The sequence below is a fragment of the Pinus tabuliformis genome, chromosome 1_2 (genome assembly GCF_031772625.1).
Source record: "Pinus tabuliformis cultivar Carrire ecotype Pingquan chromosome 1_2, CPIR1, whole genome shotgun sequence".
NCBI lineage: Eukaryota > Viridiplantae > Streptophyta > Pinopsida > Pinales > Pinaceae > Pinus > Pinus tabuliformis.
Genome location: NC_142298.1, coordinates 596144356 through 596166932, shown reverse-complemented (window position 1 = coordinate 596166932; position 22577 = coordinate 596144356). Strand labels below are relative to the sequence as shown.

Below are 22577 nucleotides of genomic sequence, written 5' to 3'. Positions count from 1 at the left end.
CGTCGATCGATGAATGGAATCGCTCCGCTATCGTCCAAAACCTCTTACCGTTTGAGGGCACCCCGATCAATGCTGCCAGTTTCTAGAGCACGGGTCCCACCTTTGTACGTTTGGAACTTTTTTCTTTTTCCGCCTGTGGTTCTCCAGTTCCCAACGTGACCGAGTGCTCGAGCTTTTCCTTCACAGCCCTGCTCGCCCAGCGATGCGTAATTAGCGCTAAGCGCTAATCGTGCATTAAAAACCACCTTCTTTTCCCTATCTGGGGCTCCCGGGGGCTACTTTGACCTCCAGCGTAGTCTCCATGGGCCTCGGTCAGCGCGCTTTGACCGAGGTCCTCATCATTCCACGCTGGCTGCCATTGCAACTAGTTCAAGGGTGTTTTTGATCGTTGTTTTGGATTCTTTAGAGATTTGTCCCGACCTGATATAGTCATGGTTTATTTGATAGTCTTCTATGGATCTACTTCAGATCTTATCCATGTGGATGTTGGTGGCCACCCACCTATCCCACTTGGACCCCCACAATTGTCACTTTCCGTTTTTCAGTTTCCTTAATTCTAGCACAATTTTCTATTTTTGACACTTTTTTGGCTCCTAAACTTTCGAAGTTGTTTTCAGGCCCTAAACGATGTTTTTTGGGAAACCTGGGAGCAAGATGGGTCCATGGTCTGATGTCTCTCATCCCAAAGTTGTATTCCTCGGATAGATATTTCTAACGAGGTATTGTGCACGTCAAATAGAGATCGTATGCCAAAGTTACGACCCGAGGAAGTTGATGTACCAATTTACCCAAAACGAGGCTCATAGTTTGGTGCTTCAACTCCTAGGCTTAGGTTTTTGGATATTTAGGCTTTTCCATTGTTTCTCAACAATAAATAGGCCTTCAAGCCTCATTGTAAAATAGTTCAGAGGCATGTAGTCGCCACATCTCTTCTCAGAGATAAGATACCATTGCCCTAGCTGGTTTATTTCCATTTCTATTTGTAAGGATATTTTAGTATTTTACATTAATGAAATGAAGTATTATTTCTGTTGCATCCCTGTATTTATGGTTATATATGTAATTTGTTGCGTTCCTGTTTAAATCTGGATCACCAAGGTAGGTTTCCTATTATTTTTTCTCTGTTTGAATTATTTTTTATTATAACAAAAAAATTTAACTTGAAATGAAAACCCACCATGAAAACCACAAAAAAACCATGGAAACCACCAAGAAAGCCTTTGAAAATAAAAAAAAACCAACATAGAAAACCCTCAAAAAACTATATAATTTAGGTTATAAATTTTCATTTCTTTTCATCAAGGATAAGTTTTCAATAGTTGCAATGGTAGGATGTTTATTATGATTTTTTTCTAATTTTGAATGGTAAAAACTTTATTTTATAATTATTTTATGTTGTGAAGTTTTTTCATAGGAATTTAGTGAAATAAATTTTCAAAATATTTTATTTTTTGTTATTTAAATTGCATTTTAAATTTCTAATAAATTTAATAAAAGATATGCCAAAGAAACTCCAAAACATAAAACAACCTAAACTATAACCTCTATTAATCAAATAAGAAATTTTATTTTATTTTATTATTTAAATTTAAATTAATTTGTATTTTATTTTATTTTAATAATAAATATAGTACAATTAGTTTAAAAATAACTACTTAAATTAAATATTCGCTTTACAATTAAAGATCGAAAAGGAGATTTTTTTGTTATATATATATATATATATATCTGTGTGTGTGTGACTATATAATGAAACATAAACTATATATAACTAGATATATATAGTTATATAGTCCATTATATAATTTGAAGACCGAAAATGGTTACATTTTCCTACATGATAAAGATTAAAAAATATGAAATTAAAAAAAAACAAAATTATAGAAATAAAAAATAATATTAATTATTATTGATTATTTATAATTAAACCATTTAGGGGTGGTAGGAGTGAGATGGGTTATTCTTTGACACAACGATAAAATAGAGTATCAATATGCTTGGGGTTTGGGAGTAGTAATTAATAATCAAGTAGAATATCTTGCTCAATGGAGGGTGTCGAGCGATAAAAAGGTGTCTTTTTAACTCCTAATTACCTTCAAATTAATTATCAACCCAGGGATGACTTTTTATTTCAAGAGTGTACTCAGTCTGAAGCGGTTATTTACTCAAGAGTAATGTTATGCAGTATAGTGCTTAAAATCCAAAAGTAAATGAAAGATGGAAACAAAATCTAATTGGAACAGCAAGAAAACTGAAATGTTCTAAACTAAATCATTCATTCAAACAACCATCAATCGAGGATACTGTAGCAATAACTCATTCCTCTAGATATTGATGCAATTGAAATCAAACTGGAACAAGACAATCAATCTGGGAACTAGGAAGCAATAACCAATGTTCTCTACAGTTGGCAGTCCTGCTTTAAAGTAATTAAAAGGAAATAGAAATTGAACTAAAGCTGCCATTGAAAGTAAACTAGGAAAACTCTTTAAAAGCAAACTATTGCAATTAATCAACAGAAATGAACAACAAAGTAAATGGGTAGCAAACTGTAATTAAAGGAATCTGAACAACAAACTCTAATTAATGGAAATGAACAACAACAAAGCCAAATTAATAGCAATCTTTACTTTAAGAATAAATCAGACAGCACACGGAAATAGAACAGCAGATTAAATCTGAATGTACAACAACCCAAATCAAGCACGCAACACACTTATCATTAAAAGGAATAGTAATATGAGTTTCGATACAATATGCATGAATCACAACTATAAAGGAACAACAATTGTAACGGAACAGCAATCCCGAATAAACAACAATCACAATTTAAGAATACATCATACAGTTGTACGGATTTAGGAACATACAACGCGGTTAATCTGTAATCGAGTGATAATCTGTAAGGAACATAAATGTTATATCAACAATAAAAAAAAAAACAGCAATGTGATACAAAGTTAAAATGATAACATAGCATTCCTGTTGCAGATAACGATAGTATCCAATCAAGTATATATAACAACGTTGATATGTAAAACAGTAAAGGGCGTCAGATTACTAAACAGATTAAATGAAAGAAATCAAACCCCACATGAATCATAAAGATATGATACAGCAGCAGCGTACTCCACCAGAGGCTGGGCCCTTAGCCACCAGCGGATGCTGCTGGGCTACTTCAGATGAGAAGAATGAACAACAACTCCCAAATCATGTATTAATCATCAAATGGTGAAATCATTACAACAGCTAAAGCTTTGAAACTTACAGCATGAAACAATCCTTTCTTCCTCCTATCCTATCATGAATTCTTAATTCTAAATCTCTAATTCTATATCCTCAATTCTATCATTTTTCCATCCCCCTCTCTGATCAATGTTTTCATTTAAATAGAGAGAGATCAGAGAGAAGTTACAACAAAGATAATTACAACATGATTCTATTAAAAAATTGGATTGTTTCCAACCAATTTATCAACAAGAAGATATATTTCCATCCATCTCTCAACAGAAGCAAGACGAATTTGGCTTTGCAGCTGAGATTTGGAAAGTGGCCACACAGCGAATCCGAGAAAATCGTGCTCAAAGGACCCTGCGTTTCTCTCAATACAAGCTGAATTTCGGCAAACTGTTCTTTGGAAAAGTTAATTTGGTCCTTTCTGGACAAAACCCATGTTCTAGATTTTCAAGATTCATCTTCATTTGCTCATAATCTCAACCACAAAACTGTCACTTCTTATTCCAGCACATTTCTGAGTTGGCACTTTTAATGATCAAATCTTCAATCTGGAAATTATCTTGGAGGCTGAAAAAGGTGAATAATGTTATAACCATTTTATTAAACTTTCATTGATAAAATCATGCATAATCATCAATTTATTAGAAATAAAGGAGAATAAATAATATTTTTACATAAGAGCATAAATCATTGTAAAATGGAATTATATGATAAATTATGATAAATGACGTGATGAAGAATGGTAGAAATGGGTGGAATAAGCATTCAAAAGTGACAATAATAATGGTATATTAACGACCCAACATACCCCCACACTCAATATGTTGCATGTCCTCATGCAACCCAAAGACAAAACCCATGTGTTGACCAAGCAATAAAAAAATTGGCTCATCCCAACGCATGAAATGGATAGGACAAATGAATTCTTCCTCAATTAATAAATATTCAATTTTAGCAATCTTGATAAAGGCATAACAATGAAGTTGCAACAAAATATGATATAAGTGACAACAACCTTCATTAACCATTTTCCCAAAAACTACAAACCAGATTTTGTTGAAATTGTGCAAGTAGATTTCTGCTATATTAATGCTTCTATGATCCAAAAATCAGATCATTTTGATGCACGGATCATGAGATATTAACAAAATGGTTGTAGGTGAGAGTGCATTATTTCCGAAATTTTATGAACTAATTTATCTTGAAATTGTCTGGATTTGTATTAATGATACATCTGTGTTTTCCAAAAATCACAAGAATTGAGTTCATATTATGGAAATCAATTTCTGCATTGTGTAAAAATGAAATTGTATGCCGTAAATGAGGAAGAAAGTAGAAAACATCCATCATGCGTAGCAATTCCTCCCCCTCTCTGAAGAGTTAGCATGTCCTCATGCAATGCTAGAAGACAAATAGAGGTGGTTGCTACCAGCTGTTGAATTCTATGCTTGGTGTAAAACAACATGGAATAAAGGAGGTGTTGTGAAGGAATAAGAATAGCAATGGATGATAAAGAATATGAATAACATAGTTATAAGGAAGAAATGAATGAAAGCAACACTCCCCCAAACTGAAAGATGATATGTCGCTGAAAAATGGGAAGTGGTACAAATGTGGACTGAAGGATGATAAATAATGCTCAAAATGGATTTTTATGAAATCCTCCTAAATTCGTAATAAATCAAAAAATTATGCGATTTTATCTCAAGTTTTACCTCCAAAAATTGTGGAATGACATATATGGACTGGCATTTGTTGAAGCTAATGTAGACAGAGTTGGTGCTGAAAGTGATGCAAAAGGTGGAATCCAGGTAAGCACATCATGTCTGAAGAATTGTTCACATTCGCAAGCCTCTTCTGTTAGTTGCAATAGTGTGATCATGATGTAAATAGAATTCTGCGCAGACTTGTTGTTCTCCTGTAAACAAAGCACTATTTGGCATACAATGTTCTTGAATCCATAGTGTTAGTTTTGAATAGCAACAGATAAGATGCATGCAAAAATTTCAATCAGAAAAACTTATGTATACATGCAATACTAATATTTTGGCATATCAACAAGTGATGGCAAAGTGCAGTAATCATATCACATGCAATCCCATAATGCATACATTCCCCCCTCCAATTGGAAAAGGAATTCCATGACCATAAGGCATATGAGAGGTGTTGTGCCGATGGCAAGGCAAGGGAATGAACGATATAGCAGTGAATGAAGCATAGTACACATATCAATGATAGGACAGCGGGAGTTATGGTTTTAGTGAGAGTAGAGTGTGTAAAGATAGTTATGAATAAGAGATAGGACGCTTTGGATTGATGATAAGTTATGAAAAAAGAGAAAAAGGATAGCAATATGCCAAAAATATGCTTGACTGACAACATTCTACCTGAAAATGATGTGATTGATCTGAAAACAATTTCTCATGCATAAAGGTTCAAAACAGGGAAAATTAAGGAAATAACTTCTCTGATAAAAATAAAAAATAAAAAAAGGGTATTATAGTAATAATTGATGATAAGATATAACTTCAATACCATAAGCAGAGCCTCTGCTGCCAGCAGGCATCCATAGCCTCGGCAGGGTTGCTTTTTAACCCATATGAGCCAGGATCCTCAATTTATAAATGGAGAGGTACAGTGTTGTTCTACAGAAGAGATCAATGTGCTGGTGTGGTAACCAGATAACCACACTGCCATTCACTGGGGTGTAGCAAAAGTGATCAGGTCGGCTCGTGATGAGACCTCCTGTTCCAAGGATATTTGGCTATCCAATGGATCATAACCCTGGTGTGGTGGCCATAATGGGAATGTCACTTTGTTACAACCTTATGAACATGGTAGGCTGGCTCGTAATGAGACCCCCTATCCTCCATCTGCGAACAAAATTTTGTTATTATTACACATTTTTATGATAAAAAGAGGGAGGCTCAGTACTCCTTAAGAGCAGGGATGGTGGAAGAAGTTGAACATGTCAATAGAAAAATATACCCATAATCTCATTTATTATAGACAGAGAAGATTATAATCCAGAAGGGTGGAACCAGCATGGTATTAAGATGATCAATCAATATCATGTTCAACAGAAAACAATGCAGTAAAGTAGTATATAAATAATTGTGTCCCTTTTGAAAATAATCTATCATCAAGGAGCTGTCTTGTTAAACATCATAACGTGAATGATATTAACTTGCTTCAATAGAATCCATAATTCTTGTCCTCATAAAAATAGTGTACTTCATGCCATGAAGGGGAATCAGTAAAATGTGGTTGAGATGAACTAGGAATAATCCCACAAGAGGAAGAAAAGGTTGCTCTCAAAAATACTCCCAAAGGGTTGCTCTTTTGAAGGAACAACAAAAACACTCAAAAAGTGGTGTTTCGTGTAGGGAACAACAAAGGAAATGCACACCAAAAACCAAAAATACACATAAAAAAGTGTGAAAATGCAAATGTCGTTCCTTTGGAAAAAGGAACAGCAAAAACTAAAAGTGCCATTCATTTAGAAAAGGAACAGCAAAAATGCAAGTGCCATTCCTTTGGAAAAGGAACAGCAAAAATGAAAAGTGTCATTCCTTTGGAAAAGGAACAACAAAAACGCAAGTGTCATTCCTTTGGAAAAGGAACAGCAAAAATCAAAAGTGTCGTTCCTTTGGAAAAGGAACAGCAAAAAATGCAAGTGTCGTTCCTTTGGAAAAGGAACAACAAAAATGAAAAGTGTCATTCCTTTGGAAAAGGAACAACAAAAATGAAAAGTGTCATTCCTTTGGAAAAGGAACAGTGAAAATGCAAGCGTCGTTCCTTTGGAAAAGGAACCACAAAAATGAAAAGTGTCGTTCCTTTGGAAAAGGAACAACAAAAACGCAAGTGCCGTTCCTTTGGAAAAGGAACAACAAAAATGAAAAGTGTCATTCCTTTGGAAAAGGAACAGCAAAAATGCAAGTGTCGTTCCTTTGGAAAAGGAACAACAAAAATGAAAAGTGTCGTTCATTTGGAAAAGTAACAGCAAAAACGCAAGTGTCGTTCCTTTGGAAAAGGAACAGCAAAAATGAAAACTGTTGTTCCTTTGAAAAAGGAACAAAAAAAACGCAAGTGCCATTCCTTTGGAAAAGGAACAACAAAAATGAAAAGTGTCGTTCCTTTGGAAAAGGAAAAACAAAAATGCAAGTGTCATTCCTTTGGAAAAGGAACAACAAAAATGAAAAAGTGTCGTTCCTTTGGAAAAGGAACAAAAAAAATGAAAAGTGTCGTTCCTTTGGAAAAGGAACAACAAAAATGAAAAGTGCAGAAGTGTTGTTCCATTTGAAAAGGAACAGCAAAATGTGAAAGTGCAGAAGTGTTATTCCATTTCAAAAAGAAACAACAAAACGTGCTGCTATATTTCGGAAATGAACAGTAAAACGTGAAAAAGGAACAGCAAAATGGACAATCATAAAATGCAAGCATGCAAAAAAACAAATTAGATGTTCATGGCATTGATGCTGAAGATATGTTACAATTTGAATGAAGCAACACCTGAAACACAAAATATAAGAGAAATCAGAAAGGAAACAACATTTTATTTAAAAAACAGTATGTAAATAAGTGAATTAAGTTACAACAGCTATGATGTTATGTAAAAAAAAATGATCTCTTTGAAAAATGTTTTGGCAGTAGTAATAAGACATGAATCTTGAAATGGAAATCAATTCTTCATTTCTTCTATTATGAATCTGTTGGGTAATGAGTTAGATGAAATTCGTTTGTTTCATTTAAAATTTCTTTCAAAAATCACTCATCCATAATTTGACCTTCTTTATTTTCCCAAGACCTGCAAAAAACGAGTATCTACCTGCAATAAAACGTTAAATCATGGAGAAAGAGAGGTGCGCGGGCTCACCTAATCCAAGAATTATGCAAAAAACTAACAAGTAGTTACTCTGTAGAACAAATCCACGGAGAAAATAACAAAGTAAAATTTATTTGTTACTTGCGGGAGAGCAGTGGCCAATCATGCTAACCTGCAGTGTTTAATCACAACTTCTTTGTTTTTCGTCAAAATTGAGTGATTCCAAAGCCAAATGAGAGCTAATTCAAAGGTTTATCTCCAATAGAAATAGGTTTTGAAGATTCACTGATCTGATATGTCAATTTTAGTTAGAACAACCTGCATAATAGAGTCATTGTCGATTACCTGGCTTATACCAACAGTTGATATTTCAAGCGTAACTTTTCGTTTGATGTCAGATTCGAATGATTCAAATTGGAAATGAAAATAGATTCATTTATTTATCTCCAATAGAAACAAGTTTTGAAGACAAGAAGAATTGATAGGTCAAATATTGTAAGGAACAACCGGAAAGACAGAGTTTTAAGAGTGCTGATTTAAGATAGACAGTCAGTATTTTGATCATAACTTTCCCATACGACATCGAAAATAAGTGATTCAAATTTCATTGGAAACTATATTCATAGGGAAATCTACCATAGTAACAGGTTTTAAAAATTCATTCATTTAGGCTTCCAAAAACTAACTATTCCAACTCTGTTCCTGAGCTGCCCGCTAGACACCCTGTTAATGTTTTGGTTCTAACTTTTTCATTTCAAATCCAAATTGAGTGATTCAAATTAGATTGGAAAGTATACATCAAGGGCTACTTAGTATAGAAACAGGTTTTAAAAATATTCCCTTTTGGCCGCTCAAAACATGACTGTCCCGACTATTTTTTGCAAAAATTCCATCAAGCCCACAAGCCAAAAAAAATATGATATTGAAGCAGTTTTTTCAAATTGGTGATAAAAGTGAATATGAGTGTTTTTAGAACTATTATTTCCATTATAAATCATCTACATACACAAATTAATTAAAAAATTATCACCAATGTTGATTTGCATAGCATGTTGTAACAAAAAACAACTAATTTTACATAAAACAACAAAATGCATTTATTTATTCCCTTATTTATTTTGTTTTCTACACTAACCTATTTTGATTTGAAAAATGAATATGACTACGTATATGAGTACTTCCAGTGGATCCATTTTTGAAATAAGGCGTCACGTATACACATACCCAAATTTGAAAAATACATATTAATGAAAATTAGGGTATGAGAAGCCAACTTCCCTTGAAAAAATGGTATCAAAAATTGTTGAAGCATAGAGTGATGTTGCAAACAAATGATGGAGTGAAACGAATCTTCAATGTATCTGTTACTTTCTTGATTTCTCATATCCATCAAATCATGAAGTTCTTGAGCTTTTAAAATAGCTTGTTGATACATACTATAAGAAACCTCATTTTCTTCCATAACTTCTACAATTTTTGAATTTAAAACATTTTGAATCTCATTGTAAGTTTTCTCTAATGGCGCATGTGACATAGAATGGGTGGGAAGGGTGGGTAAATTTGGCAGTTCAACATTGTAAGCATGTTGTACTGGTTTATTGTGGTGAGGGTGTGGAATTAGTTGAGCAGGAAAATGTGTAAAGAATGGAGCATTGTGATGATGTGGTTGGTTGGGTTGAGTGGATAAATTTGATATGCAAGTAGGATATTGCGGAAGGGCTGGTGAAGAATATGGAGAATATGTTTGTGCTACAAGATGAGGGAGAGTAGTCATGCAATCATAAGGTGAACCATGCCAAACTTGTAGACAAGATTGGTGGTGGTTATATTGAAATTGACATGGCTGCCCTAACACATTAGTATTCCATAATGGATTATGCAAGTAAGAGAATGGAGAAGAAGTGTTTTGAACCATACCTATTGACCTTGTTGCAACTTCCCCATCTATTTGATATGCCACTTCCAAATTAGATAAGGAAGAACAACCATCTATGGTATGCTCCTTTTGGTCATGAGTAAAAAACACTTCATCAAATTCTTGGTTTTTATGAACTTGCAAAACATCCAATTTTTCATTTAGAGAGCTAATAAAATCAACTTTAAAATTTTCAAATAAAGCATTGATTTCAGCTCTTATGTCTCCTATTCTTGTAGCAGATTTGGAAAAGAAAGAACAAACATCTCTAGAATTCTTATCAGCCTTGGAGATTCCTCTTGAATACCTTATGCACAATTCACAAACATCATCATATGACAACTAAAAAACATCACCTTTTCCTATCATATTTAAGAGTTCTAAAAATTTATCTTTGATTCCTTTAAGAAGAAGTGTTTTTAAGTCTTTTTCCAAATGCTTATATTTTGATTTTTGAAGGTTGTATTGAAATCGATCTACATAGTCCTCCAAACTTTCATCTTCCCCTTGTATCATACCGAAAATATCTTCATTGGATTTGCAATAGTCTTGGTACTTCTTCAAGAATATGTTCTTCATGTCCTCCCATGATTGGATGCAATTCCCACCTAGGCTCATGAACCATTGGAGAGCTGCTCTTTTTAGAGTAAGAGGAAACACTTTCAATCTTTGATCATTAGTACAATAATCATATCCTCTACAAAGTATTTCGAACTCAAATAAGAATGTATCTGGATCTTCATTTGCTAAACCATGAAAATTTGGTAAAGATGGGGGAATTATGTGCATTTCTGTCACTCCTCCTAGATCTCTGATAGGAAATTCAAAAGTAAAAATGTGAGCCATTTCTTATCATAATAGAAGATGTTCTTCAAGTGTTTCTTCGAGGCTCCTTCTTCAAATGTTCTTGTCAATTAGTTAGTGAAATGGGTGGTGCTTACATCGCCACTTGAGTGAAATCACGTGATTCGTTTTTACAAATTTCTATCTTTTTTCTAGTCATTCACACAAAAATTCAAACATCTATTTCTACTCTAAGTTCTTTAACAGTTCTATTGAAAAGCGGGTGAGGGAGTAGGGCTTTTACATGCTGTGTACGTAGGTTCTTACCTTTCGTTTTTAATACCCAATTCTTTCCTAACAGACACTCATCGGATGCACACTACTCTTTTAAAAATGGCTACACTCTCCCTGGCAACGACGCCAAAATGACGAGCGATAAAAAGGTTTCTTTTTAACTCCTAATTACCTTCACATTAATTATTAACCCAGGGACGACTTTTTATTTCAAGAGTGTACTCAGTCTGAGGCGGCTATTTACTCAAGAGTAATGTTTTGCAGTATAGTGCTTAAAATCCAAATGTAAATGAAAGCTGGAAATAAAATCTAATTGGAACAACAAGAAAACTGAACTGTTCTAAACTAAATCATTCACTCAGACAACCATCAATCGAGGATACAGTAGCAATAACTCATTCCTCTAGATATTTATGCAATTGAAATCAAACCGGAATAAGACAATCAATCTGGGAACGGGGAAGCAATAACCAATGTTCTCTACAGTTGACAGTCCTGCTTTAAAGCAATTAAAAGGAAATAGAAATTGAACTAAAGCTGTCATTGAAAGTAAACTAGGAAAACTATTTAAAAGCAAACTATTGCAATTAATCAACAGAAATGAACAACAAAGTAAATGGGTAGCAAACTGTAATTAAAGGAATCTAAACAACAAACTCTAATTAATGGAAATAAACAACAACAAATCCAAATTAATAGCAATCTTTACTTTAAGAATAAATCGGACAGCACACGGAAATAGAACAACAGATTAAATCTGAATGTACAACAACCCAAATCAAGCACGCAACACACTTATCATTAAAAGGAATAGTAATATCAGTTTCGATACAATGTGCATGAATCACAGCTATAAAGCAACAACAATTGTAATGGAACAGCAATCCCAAATAAACAACAGTCGCAATTTAAGAATACATCATACAGTTGTACCGATTTAGGAACATACAACGCAGCTAATCTGTAATCGAATGATAATCTATAAGGAACAACAATGCTATATCAACTATAAAAAAGAACAGCAATGTGATACAAAGTTAAAATGATAACATAGCATTCCTGTTGCAGACGATAGTCTCTAATCAAGTATATATAACAGCGCTGATATGTAAAACAGTAAAGGGCGTCAGATTACTAAACAGATTAAATGAAAGAAATCAAACCACACATGAATCATAAAGATATGATACAGCAGCAGCGTACTCCACCAGAGGTTGGGCCCTTAGCCGCCAGCAGATGCTACTGGGCTACTTCAGATGAGAAGAATGAACAACAACTCCCAAATCATGTATTAATCATCAAATGGTGAAATCATTACAACAGCTAAAGCTTTGAGACTTACAGCATGAAACAATCCTTTCTTCCTCCTATCCTATCATGAATTCTTAATTCTAAATCTCTAATTCTAAATCCTCAATTCTATCATTTTTCCATCCCCCTCCCTAATCTCTATTTTCATTTAAATAGAGAGAGATCAGAGAGAAGTTACAACAGAGATAATTACAACATGATTCTATTACAAAATTGGATTGTTTCCAACCAATTGATCAACAAGAAGATATATTTCCATCCATCTCTCAACAAGAGCAAGACGAATTTGGCTTTGCAGCTGAGATTTGGAAAGCGGCCACATAGCGAATTCGAGAAAATCGTGCTCAAAGAACCCTGTGTTTCTCTCAATACAAGCTGAATTTTGGCAAGCCGTTTGTTTACTAAAGTTAATTTGGTCCATTCTGGACAAAACCCATGTTCTAGATTTTCAAGATTCATCTTCATTTGCTCAAAATCTCAACCGCAAAACTGTCACTTCGTATTCCAACACATTTCTGAGTTAGCACTTTTAATGATCAAATCTTCAATCTGGAAATTATCTTGGAGGCTAAAAATGGTGAATAATGTTATAACCAATTTATTAAACTTTCATTGATAAAATCATGCATAATCATCAATTTATTAGAAATAAAGGAGAATAAATAATATTTTTACATAAGAGCATAAATCATTGTAAAATAGAATTATATGATAAATTATGATAAATGACGTGATGAAGAATGGTAGAAATGGGTGGAATAAGCGTTCAAAAGTGACAATAATAATGGTATATTAACGACCCAACAGAGGGGTCTAGAAATAGCAATTGAAAAGAAGATTACTAAAATCCTTTTGCTTGAGAACTCAATGATAGTAACTTGACAGGTTTGGAAAGCCAAAGGTTTGCACAATCAACTATCCCCTTAATTATACAAAGAATTTCTTTGCAAATTTTGATATTTGAGCAAATATAATTATTTCATGTCTTTAGAAGTTTAAATGAAAAAGTTGACTCCATGGAAAACAAAGAATCTACTATGGATCAAGGGGAATTAGAAGTGAATTATTTTGTTTTGAACTCACTCATTTCCTAAATTGTATAACATGAAGTGTGAGCATTTTAATTTTAAAGATTTACATAGTCAAAACATGGTTCAAATTATCAACAAGTGATCTGATCAAGGAAGTTCTTCTCCTAGCAAGTGAATTTTAGATAATACTTCAACGCATGTAAGAAGGGATAGGTGGCAAAAAATAACTCTTTGTCTTTGAACACTAAGGAACTTGAAGCCCTATTCTTTTTGGATCAATAATAGGTAAAAGGAGGAAACAACATGCAGGCAAGGGAGGTCTCAAACTTTTAGAATTAAAGGAGGGAATCATCTCACACAAGTGATCAACATCTTGGGCTCATTAATGCATTATGAAACTATCCCTCTAGTGTATCATTTAAATGAAATTAAAAAATTAGTGAGGATTCAGACATGGGTTTACACACAAGGAAATTCAATTCTTCAGGATAGTAGATTAGATGTAGTAGATGATATATATGGCACAAATTTACTCTTATTACACGCAACACGTCATATTGATAAGCATCTCCCTCTATGACCAACGATGATTGCCATATTTTGACATTCATAGAGTGGGAAGGCATCTCCCCTCCATGATGGAGCTTAGGACATCATCTTGTGAGGTGGGCTAGACATATTTGGGTCAACTCCTATCCAAGTTGTTGGAGTCACTCCAAGGGCTGCTGGCGAATTTGAACCATATAGGATTTGTAGAAGCTAAGGAGAGGGAGACTTATTAGCTCTTACTGAACACCAAATTCAAATTACTGCATAGTAAGGTAGAGATGTTCTAGACTGAGATTTGCATTGATTTGGAACTTATGGGAAAAAGTGTCTAAAATTAAAGAGAGCTTCAACAATAGGATTGAATTCATCATGGATGACAATGAGAGTAGCTAGCAGCCAAAAAAAAAAAAATTCACCCAGCAGGAAAATAAAGTAAAAAAGGACTGAAGCAACTAGCTGCTTGGAACACTTGACTCAGAATGGTCTTCCAATCCTAGATGAATCCCCACAGTCATATGTATATTTATTTATTTATTTATTTTCTTAGGTAGTTTTTGTAAGGAAATGACATAATTCTAAATTTTGGAATGGTAGGAAAAAATAACCATAATAATACTCTAGCTATAGTGTGGACATATAAAGGAAGTTTAGTCATTGAATATTTAGACCAATGTACATGTTATGGCCCTGAAACCAACTATTTATATTAATGACAAGGTTGACCCACTCTTAAAAGAAAAAGAAAAAAATCCATCCATCTTAACTTCATATTTATCAAGTGTCGAGAGGGATCAAATCTCTAGAGGTGAAAAACTTTCCTCAAGTTTTGCACTCAAAACTTAGGTCTACACCTTGAGAGATTTTCTCCCTCATTAAGATGGATCTAGGCTTGTCTTGTACCAAAATAAAATTTCAACATTAGAAAAGTAAAAATTAAAATGAAATACATTGAAATATAATAAGTAAGAAAAAAAACTATGACTAACAGAAACAACTATTTCAAATGTTTGTTCCTACATGAAACTCAAACATGTGAAATGTTTTTTTGGCTACATTGCATGCATTAATAAATATAATAATTTAGCTATGCCTATTTTGAAATAGGGATTTCAAATTTGTAATTTAATTATTCATAATTATTTGGTGGATGTTAAGGATTTAACCACCAAGGGATATTGTAGAATATTCTTAGTACTAGTGATAGATCAAAGATTGAGATTTATCTCAAAAGGGAGCATAATTTTCTACCATTTTAATTAAATTAATTAATAAAAAACGTCATATGAACATGAGTTATGAGCATGTGGTATTAGTAAACTATGATATTAGACCATGATATTGTAACAAAGCCTATTTGCAGGTTAAAAGTGTCCATGGTAAAGTGAGATTGAATCTCCATGGTTAACGATCTTCATATATATATATATATATATATATATATATATATATATATATATATATATATATATATATATATATATATAGCTCACATATCATTTTTAAATAATGAATAATAATATAAAATAAAGTTATAAATTAGTTAATTTTCTATGATTTTTCTTTCAAATCTTGTCAACATGAGATGTATCATGAAGTAAGTATTTTGATGCCTACTATTTGAGTTGAGAGGTGCTCCTCCCAATACGAAAGAGATGTTGAAATGTTCTATTATGTAAGCATTTTCATTGCGTTAAATAAAAAAAAATGATATATATGTGTGTAAGTGTGTATAGCCTAGATGCATCTTAACTCTGGACCTATCAAGGGCTGAGTGGGATCAAATCTCTAAATGTGCAAACCTTTGCTCAAGTTTTCCCTTCAAAAAAGAGGTTTATGATAAGCCTCATAAATGGGTAATTATATGGGCTCATTTTACCTCCTAACTTAGTCAAATCAACCATTCTCTTAGCTTATTGTATGATTTTCTAATTATATTTATGCTTATGGAGTGAGCTGAGTTAGTTATGATGCCATGTGGTTATGATGCCATGTGGTCTAACATGTATTTAATGCAGATTATTGATGAATTTCAAGGTCAAAGTCAAGGATCCAGTGGACAAATGGCAGCAATAAATTGAAGTGGACAAAGGAGAGGACTTATAGGAGGGAATCCCCCTCATTTATTACTCTTAACTTCGAATTCCCCTTCATTCATCTCGGAGTACAAGCAGCCGAATAATGCACTAGAAGGCAGCTGAGCAAGTGGAGGATGACTAATGATTATCTCGAGTTTTGGGAACCACACCTCCCTGATTTTAAAGAAGTTGCTAAAAGCTTTATTTGTAAAAGTAGAGAGGCCTAGGGACTCACTAGGGTCAGATTTTTGTTGGATTTTTTCTTAGGTAAACTCTGCTCCAACCTCGAGCTTATTATTTTGTGACAGTTTCATGTAATCTTGCTATTGTTTTGATAATAAAGATGGAATCCTTTTTGAGCTAGCACTAAGTCACCTTAGAGGGCTGAAGCTCTTGGGTTAGGGCCCAATCCAAGCAGCCAAGCTCCTCTTTACTTGTATTTGTATGTTTTATTTCAGTTTGTAGATTAGGTTGCTATTAGATGCATTTCTATTATGGTTAAGAATAGGTTGCTTTTGATGATTCAGTAGTTTGCTTCCATTTGTGCTTTCTATAGCAGGTTAAGCAGTGATAAAGAGAAGATTCAAAAGGCTAGAAAAAATGCCTTGGCCTCTCTTCCTCCCTTTGGAACCATGATTTGAGGCAAAGACCCTCTTGCTGCCCCAAAAACATAGATTTTCCTCATTCATAGGACTTCTAGTGTTTGCAGCTTTTTAATAGGTTAATAGTCCAGTTTTTCTTTGCTTCAGATCTTCTTCATCATGCTCACTTCTTTATTTGTAATATTCTTCTTTCATGCTTTCCTTTCTTGCAACATTTCTTAGCATTTCCTTTCATAGATCATAGTTTAGACTAGTTTGATGCAAAACTCTATTTTTCTAGATGCACTCATTTCATTGCTTGTTTGATATTATTGGTTGACTGTCAATTCCTTTGCAACAAATCTCTTCTAGTAGTAGGTCAGATTATCAGCCATCACATCCTCCATCTGATCCATTCTCTATAGGTTACCGAAACCTTACCTCAATTCTGCCTTAGTTTCTTGCATTTTCCATAGAACTTCTTCCTCTCTCCTTGAGCAAACCCAATCATATTCCTCTCTCCTGGTGATTCTTGGTAGACCCTAGGCACCCTAGTACCTCAACACAACCTTCATCCACCTTTTCCACCCACTCTCACACCCTCAAAACAGTGAAAACTGCTCTCTGCCTCCTCCTGTAGGCCTCTTGTAGTTGCCCTGTTTTCCTCCTGTAGATTTATCGTGTCCTCCTACAGATTTTCCTGTAGGCTTTCTTTTGAAGTCTGAGTGTGGGAAAATCCTCCAGAAGGCCACCTAAGACCTCCTAGGACCCATCCACACCATCCTACATCCTCTCAAGTCCCAAAGCCACCCTCCAATGCCACCTATTCGCTACCACATTCACACACAATAAATTATATGCATGTCAAATTCACATAAAAATACATAAAAATCCAAAAAGATGTTTTTTGCTTATTTACTTCCAGAAATAGCTTAGGTAGATGTTGTTTACTTCCTTGAGTAGGCAATGTCATTCCTTTCATGGTTTTCATAGTGCTTTCTGCAAAAGTAGGATTAGTTGGTTAATTAGGGTTTACTAGGTTTGCTTTACATTTCAGTCTTTTTCCTTTCTGAAGTTAGAGTAGCATTTATAGAGTAATATTTTTCTCCTTTCATCACATATAGAGCTTTTTCTGGAATCCATAGAAGTTGGCTTGAGCTCCTAGTGATCTTGCGATGGCTGACCAAGTGACAACCTGTAGTAAGAACTAGTACTTGTGCGTATAGCACCGACGCTTCCAAGTTTGTTACAAACTACCGGGTTGATAAGAGTAAAGTAGGCAACCTAGGAGTTGCAGCATTATTGCTGCAATGCTGGTGCTCACCACCTTTTGGTGCCATTGCCGGGGAAGTGTTAGAGTTTCCTGTGATTACAACTTTCTTCTATTTTCTATTGCAATATTCTGCTAATAGTTTATTTCAGCAAAAGTAGACTAGTCCTTTCTTTTCCTTTAGTTCTACATGTCCTTGCTTTCCTTTTCAATTCTGAAAATTTCATTTTAGCAAGAGTGTAGACTATTCATTCCTTTTCCTTCAGTTCTGCATTTCCTTTCTTTCCTCTTCAATTCTGCAAATTTCATTTCAGCAAGTTCATTTCAGCTAGTTGCAATTTGTTTTGTTCAATCAATTTCATTTTCTGCAGGTACTATCAGTGTGGGGAAAAAAGAAACAAAAGCCAACCAAAAAATATTTCCTTTCATGCCTCATAAGAATAGAGATAACTCAAGAAAAAATTTTCCCAACACCCCCACTACTTCACATAGCCAGCCTTCTCTCTTCTTCAGCGGCTGCGATTAAGAAGAACCCTTAGGTGAACAACATGACATATTTGAATAACCTATAGGGGAAGAAGAAGAAGAAAACATTCCTTTGGAGCCAATGGCTGAAAAAATAAATGCTATGGGGAATGGAAAGAAAATAGAGGGCACCTTTCCCATTCGGGAGACCAATGGGGACACCAAAATGAAGGATATAAGCCCTTCCACCCTACCTCCTTTCCATGGTCTGACTACAGAAGATGTTGACACCTTCTTGTTTGAGTTTGTTTTCATTTTTTGAACTTATGACTATGCAGAAGATGAGCAAAATTTGAAACTGTTCCCTTCTACTCTCAAGGGTGAAGCACTACGCTGGTTCATGGGATTACCTAGCAATAGCATCACAACTTAGGCTCAGATGTAGTAAGCCTTTAACAACAAGTATCGAGACTATTGTAGGTCAAAAGATACTAAAGAAGAAATTTTCTGAATGACCATAGGAAGTGATGAGTCCCTGGAAGACAATGAAGAGAGGTTCCAGGTCAGTTACACAAGGGTCGGGTGTACACTTGACCCTTAGCCTCTGAAGTTGGTCCTGCTCAGGGGAATTTGGGAAGATCTTTTAGACACCCTCCATCTACTGGTCGAGGGGGACATCTACCAACTATCCTATGAGGACAGGAAGATTGTTTTTAGAAACCACTCTAGAGCAGCCAGAAAGAAAGGTAGGAGGATTCAACCCATAGCCATTACCTCTTCCTCTAACTCATCCATTAAAGGAGAAATTGGAAACATGCTAGAAGACTTCAAGAGTGAGATTCTACAAACCCTTGCCATGCAAATGGATATTTTACATATCAAAAGGAAACAAGAGGAAGCAGAGAGGGCTTTGGCCATTTTTTTCCCTAGATGCACCAGGAGGCATCCTAGGAATGAATTCCCATTGAACTCTATAGAGGTTTGTTCAGTCTGTGAAGAAAATCATTCTATAGATAAGTGTCCTTCCTTACCTGGACTTAAAGCTATATATCAAGGGGCTAAGGGAGTCACTAAACAACTCTATTACATAAACCAAAGGAGGCCACATGGACCTAGACCATACCAGCAGGGGATGCAAGGGACATCTCAGGCATACTACAACCCCAACCAATTCACTTCCATGCCTTCTTGGGGCCCTCCTGCTCATCCTTCATTGTTCACGCCTCCTCCTTGGTCCTTCACATCTCAATATCATGCCCAACTAGCCACCCATTCATTTCAATCCTATGCTTAGCCACAACCTTAGTGGAATGCACCTCATGAGGGGTGGAGGCCCCAATACAACTCTCTTCCCACTCTTTTGCCTCCACCACCTGCCCAACCACAACCGTTACCTCCTTCTTCACCAAAGCAACCCCAAATTCTTGCCCAGCCAAATCCAAACTGAACAACAGAGAAGCTTATCAAGTGTATAGTTGGGAACCATCATGCCCAACCTACACCATGGAGATTCAGGAAATTAACTTGCGATCTCAGAAAGTTCTCCTAGATAGCCAGTCTCCACCTAGGGACATTGAGGAAGATAAAGAGGAAAGTGAACCTATAGCAATTCCACCCTTTCCTAAGAGACTATCCATGATATTCTAGCCTACCACAGAAGAAATTGAACTCCTGGGAGAATTGAAACATTTATGTGTGAAGATACCACTTCTCCAAGCCATAAAACATGTGCCTATATACAATAGGTTGATCAAAGGGAAGAGCTTTAAGCATCCAGGAAGGCGCAAGAGAGATGCCCCAACCATCAATGTCATAGGGCAACTGTCTGACCTGATGTTAGGGTAGGTAATCTATCTGAAATGTCTAGACCCTGGAAGCCCAATAGTTGATGTCCACATCAATGGCACCATGATCCCACATACATTGATTTATTTGGGAGCTACCATTAATGTGATTACAAAGGACACAATGCTCAAACTTAACCTCCAGGGCTCCTTGAGGATGACCACGACCGTGCTACAGCTAGCAGACCACTCCACCGTGACCCTTGAGGGGATTGTGGAAGATGTGATGGTATCCATTGATTCTTCGGAGTACCCTGCTGATTTCTTAGTTCTCCAACCAAAGGAAAAGCTCACTGGGTATCTTCTCATTCTAGGAAGACCCGGGTTGGCTACTATCGATGCCTACATTAGCTGTCGAGCTGGGAACATGACCATAAAGAATGAGCACATGTCCAAGCAGTTAATCCTATATCCTCCTTCCCAACCCTTGCTAGAACATGATATACCTCTCTGGTTGGAGGAAGAAGATGAAGATGAAGTCTGATCTACACCACTTTATGCATTAGAAATCACCATGGGGGAAAACAACAAGATGAGGATGTTATGATTGAAAATCTAATTCAGAATCCACCTCCTAGTGTATCACCATTAGAGGACATAGTAAGAGAAACCCAAAACAACCCCTCAGCTGATCTCTGTGTGGCTGACTCCACTTCTCTTTGTGTTAAGAATATAGAGTTCGGCCCAGAAAGAACCTTGAAAATCAATCCATCCCTATCCATTTCCCAGGAAAAGGAACTGTGTAGCCTGCTGAGAAAACACCTAGATGCCTTCACCTGGAGTTATAAGGAGATGAAGGGAGTGCACCCTTCAATATGTACTCATCATATATACATCAAGGAGAATTGGAAGCCAATCAGGTAGCCTCAAAGGAGGATGAATCCAGCATTTAAAGATATTGTTAAGGAAGAATTGCAGAAATTGCTTGATGCAGGATTCATCATTCCCATCTCTGATATTAAATGGGTCTATCCTTTGGTGTTAGAGCCAAAGAAAAATGGTAAGTGGAGAATCTGTGTCGACTATCAGGAATTGAACAAAGCCACTAAAAAGGACCATTTTCATTTACCTTTCATAGATCAAGTGTTAGACGGTTTGGAAGGGAAAAAGTTTTTCTCTTTCCTAGATGGGTTTAGCGGGTACAATCATATTCAAATCAGCCTGGAAGACCAAGATAATACCACTTTCACTTGTCCTTGGGGTACCTTTTCATACCGTGTCCTTCCTTTTGGTTTGTGTAATGCTCCAACCACTTTCCAAAGAGTGGTATTGAGTATATTTTATGAATAAGTTCATAATGCAGTAGAGATATACCTGGATGACTTTACTCCTTATGGCTCTCACTTTCAGGGAACTTTATCTAATATAGGAAAAGTTCTAGACAAGTCTATTGAGATGAACCTATCCCTTAGTCCATAAAAATGTGATTTTTTTATGACTGAAGGGACAATGTTAGGTCATGCAATATCTCAGCAAGGACTACAGGTGGACCCCAACAAAATTGCCATCATCCAGAGGGTCCCACCTCCTCAAAGTGTGAGAGATGTTAGAAGTTTCCTCGGCTTAGCTGAGTATTACAGGAGATTCATTGAAGATTTCAGCAAGCTAGCCTCTCCTTTGTTTGGCCTCTTAGGCAAAGATGTCGAGTTCATATGGTCAGAAAACTGTTAAGAAGCCCTAGATACCTTGAAGAGCAAGTTCGTGACTGCCCCAAATCTGAGAGGCCCAAACTGGGCCTATCTTTCCACATTCACACAGATGCCTCGAACAAAGCAATAGGGGTAGCCTTAGGACAAATTGATGAAAAGTTACCTTATGCCATATACTTTATAAGCAAAAACCTGTCAAAGGTAGAGTTAAACTATACAATGACCAAGAAGGAACTCCTAGTTGGCGTGCATTCCTTAAACAAATTTAGACATTATATCACTGGCTATCAAACCTTTGTGTACACTACTCATGTTGCAATTAGATATTTAATGAACAAACCAGATGCAAATGTTCGCATTATTAGATGGTTGCTTTTACTGCGGCAGTTTGATTTGACCATTATTGATAAGCCTGGTAAAGAAAATGTTGTTGCTGACTTTTTGTCTAGAGTAAATTTGCCTGTAGGTGAAGAAACAATGGCGGATGACCAAATTCCAGATGAACATCTGTTTTCTATCTCAGTACTCTCTCCATGGTTTAATGATATAGAAAACTACTTGGTTTCAACACATTTCCCACCACACCTGTCCTCAAAAGAGAAGAGCAAGATAGTAAGGAAAAGTGCCCCTTTCACCTGGATTGGGGGCAATCTATTCAAACTTGGCCTAGATCAAATATTGAGAAGATGTGTCATGGAGGAGGAAGTCTTTGACATCCTCCTGACGTGTCATGACAGGCCTTGCTGAG

General features: G+C 35.5%; 1 protein-coding gene across 1 annotated transcript in view; it reads right to left on the bottom strand.

Moving 5' to 3' along the window:
• Nucleotides 1–44: 44 nt before the first annotated feature.
• Nucleotides 45–22577, bottom strand: part of LOC149207051 (uncharacterized) — a 110676-nt gene continuing 88143 nt past the window's right edge. Inside the window, exon 2 of the mRNA XM_089397899.1 lies at nucleotides 45–223. Within this exon, the coding sequence (XP_089254025.1) occupies nucleotides 45–223 (179 nt within the window). The remainder of the gene's footprint in view (nucleotides 224–22577) is intronic.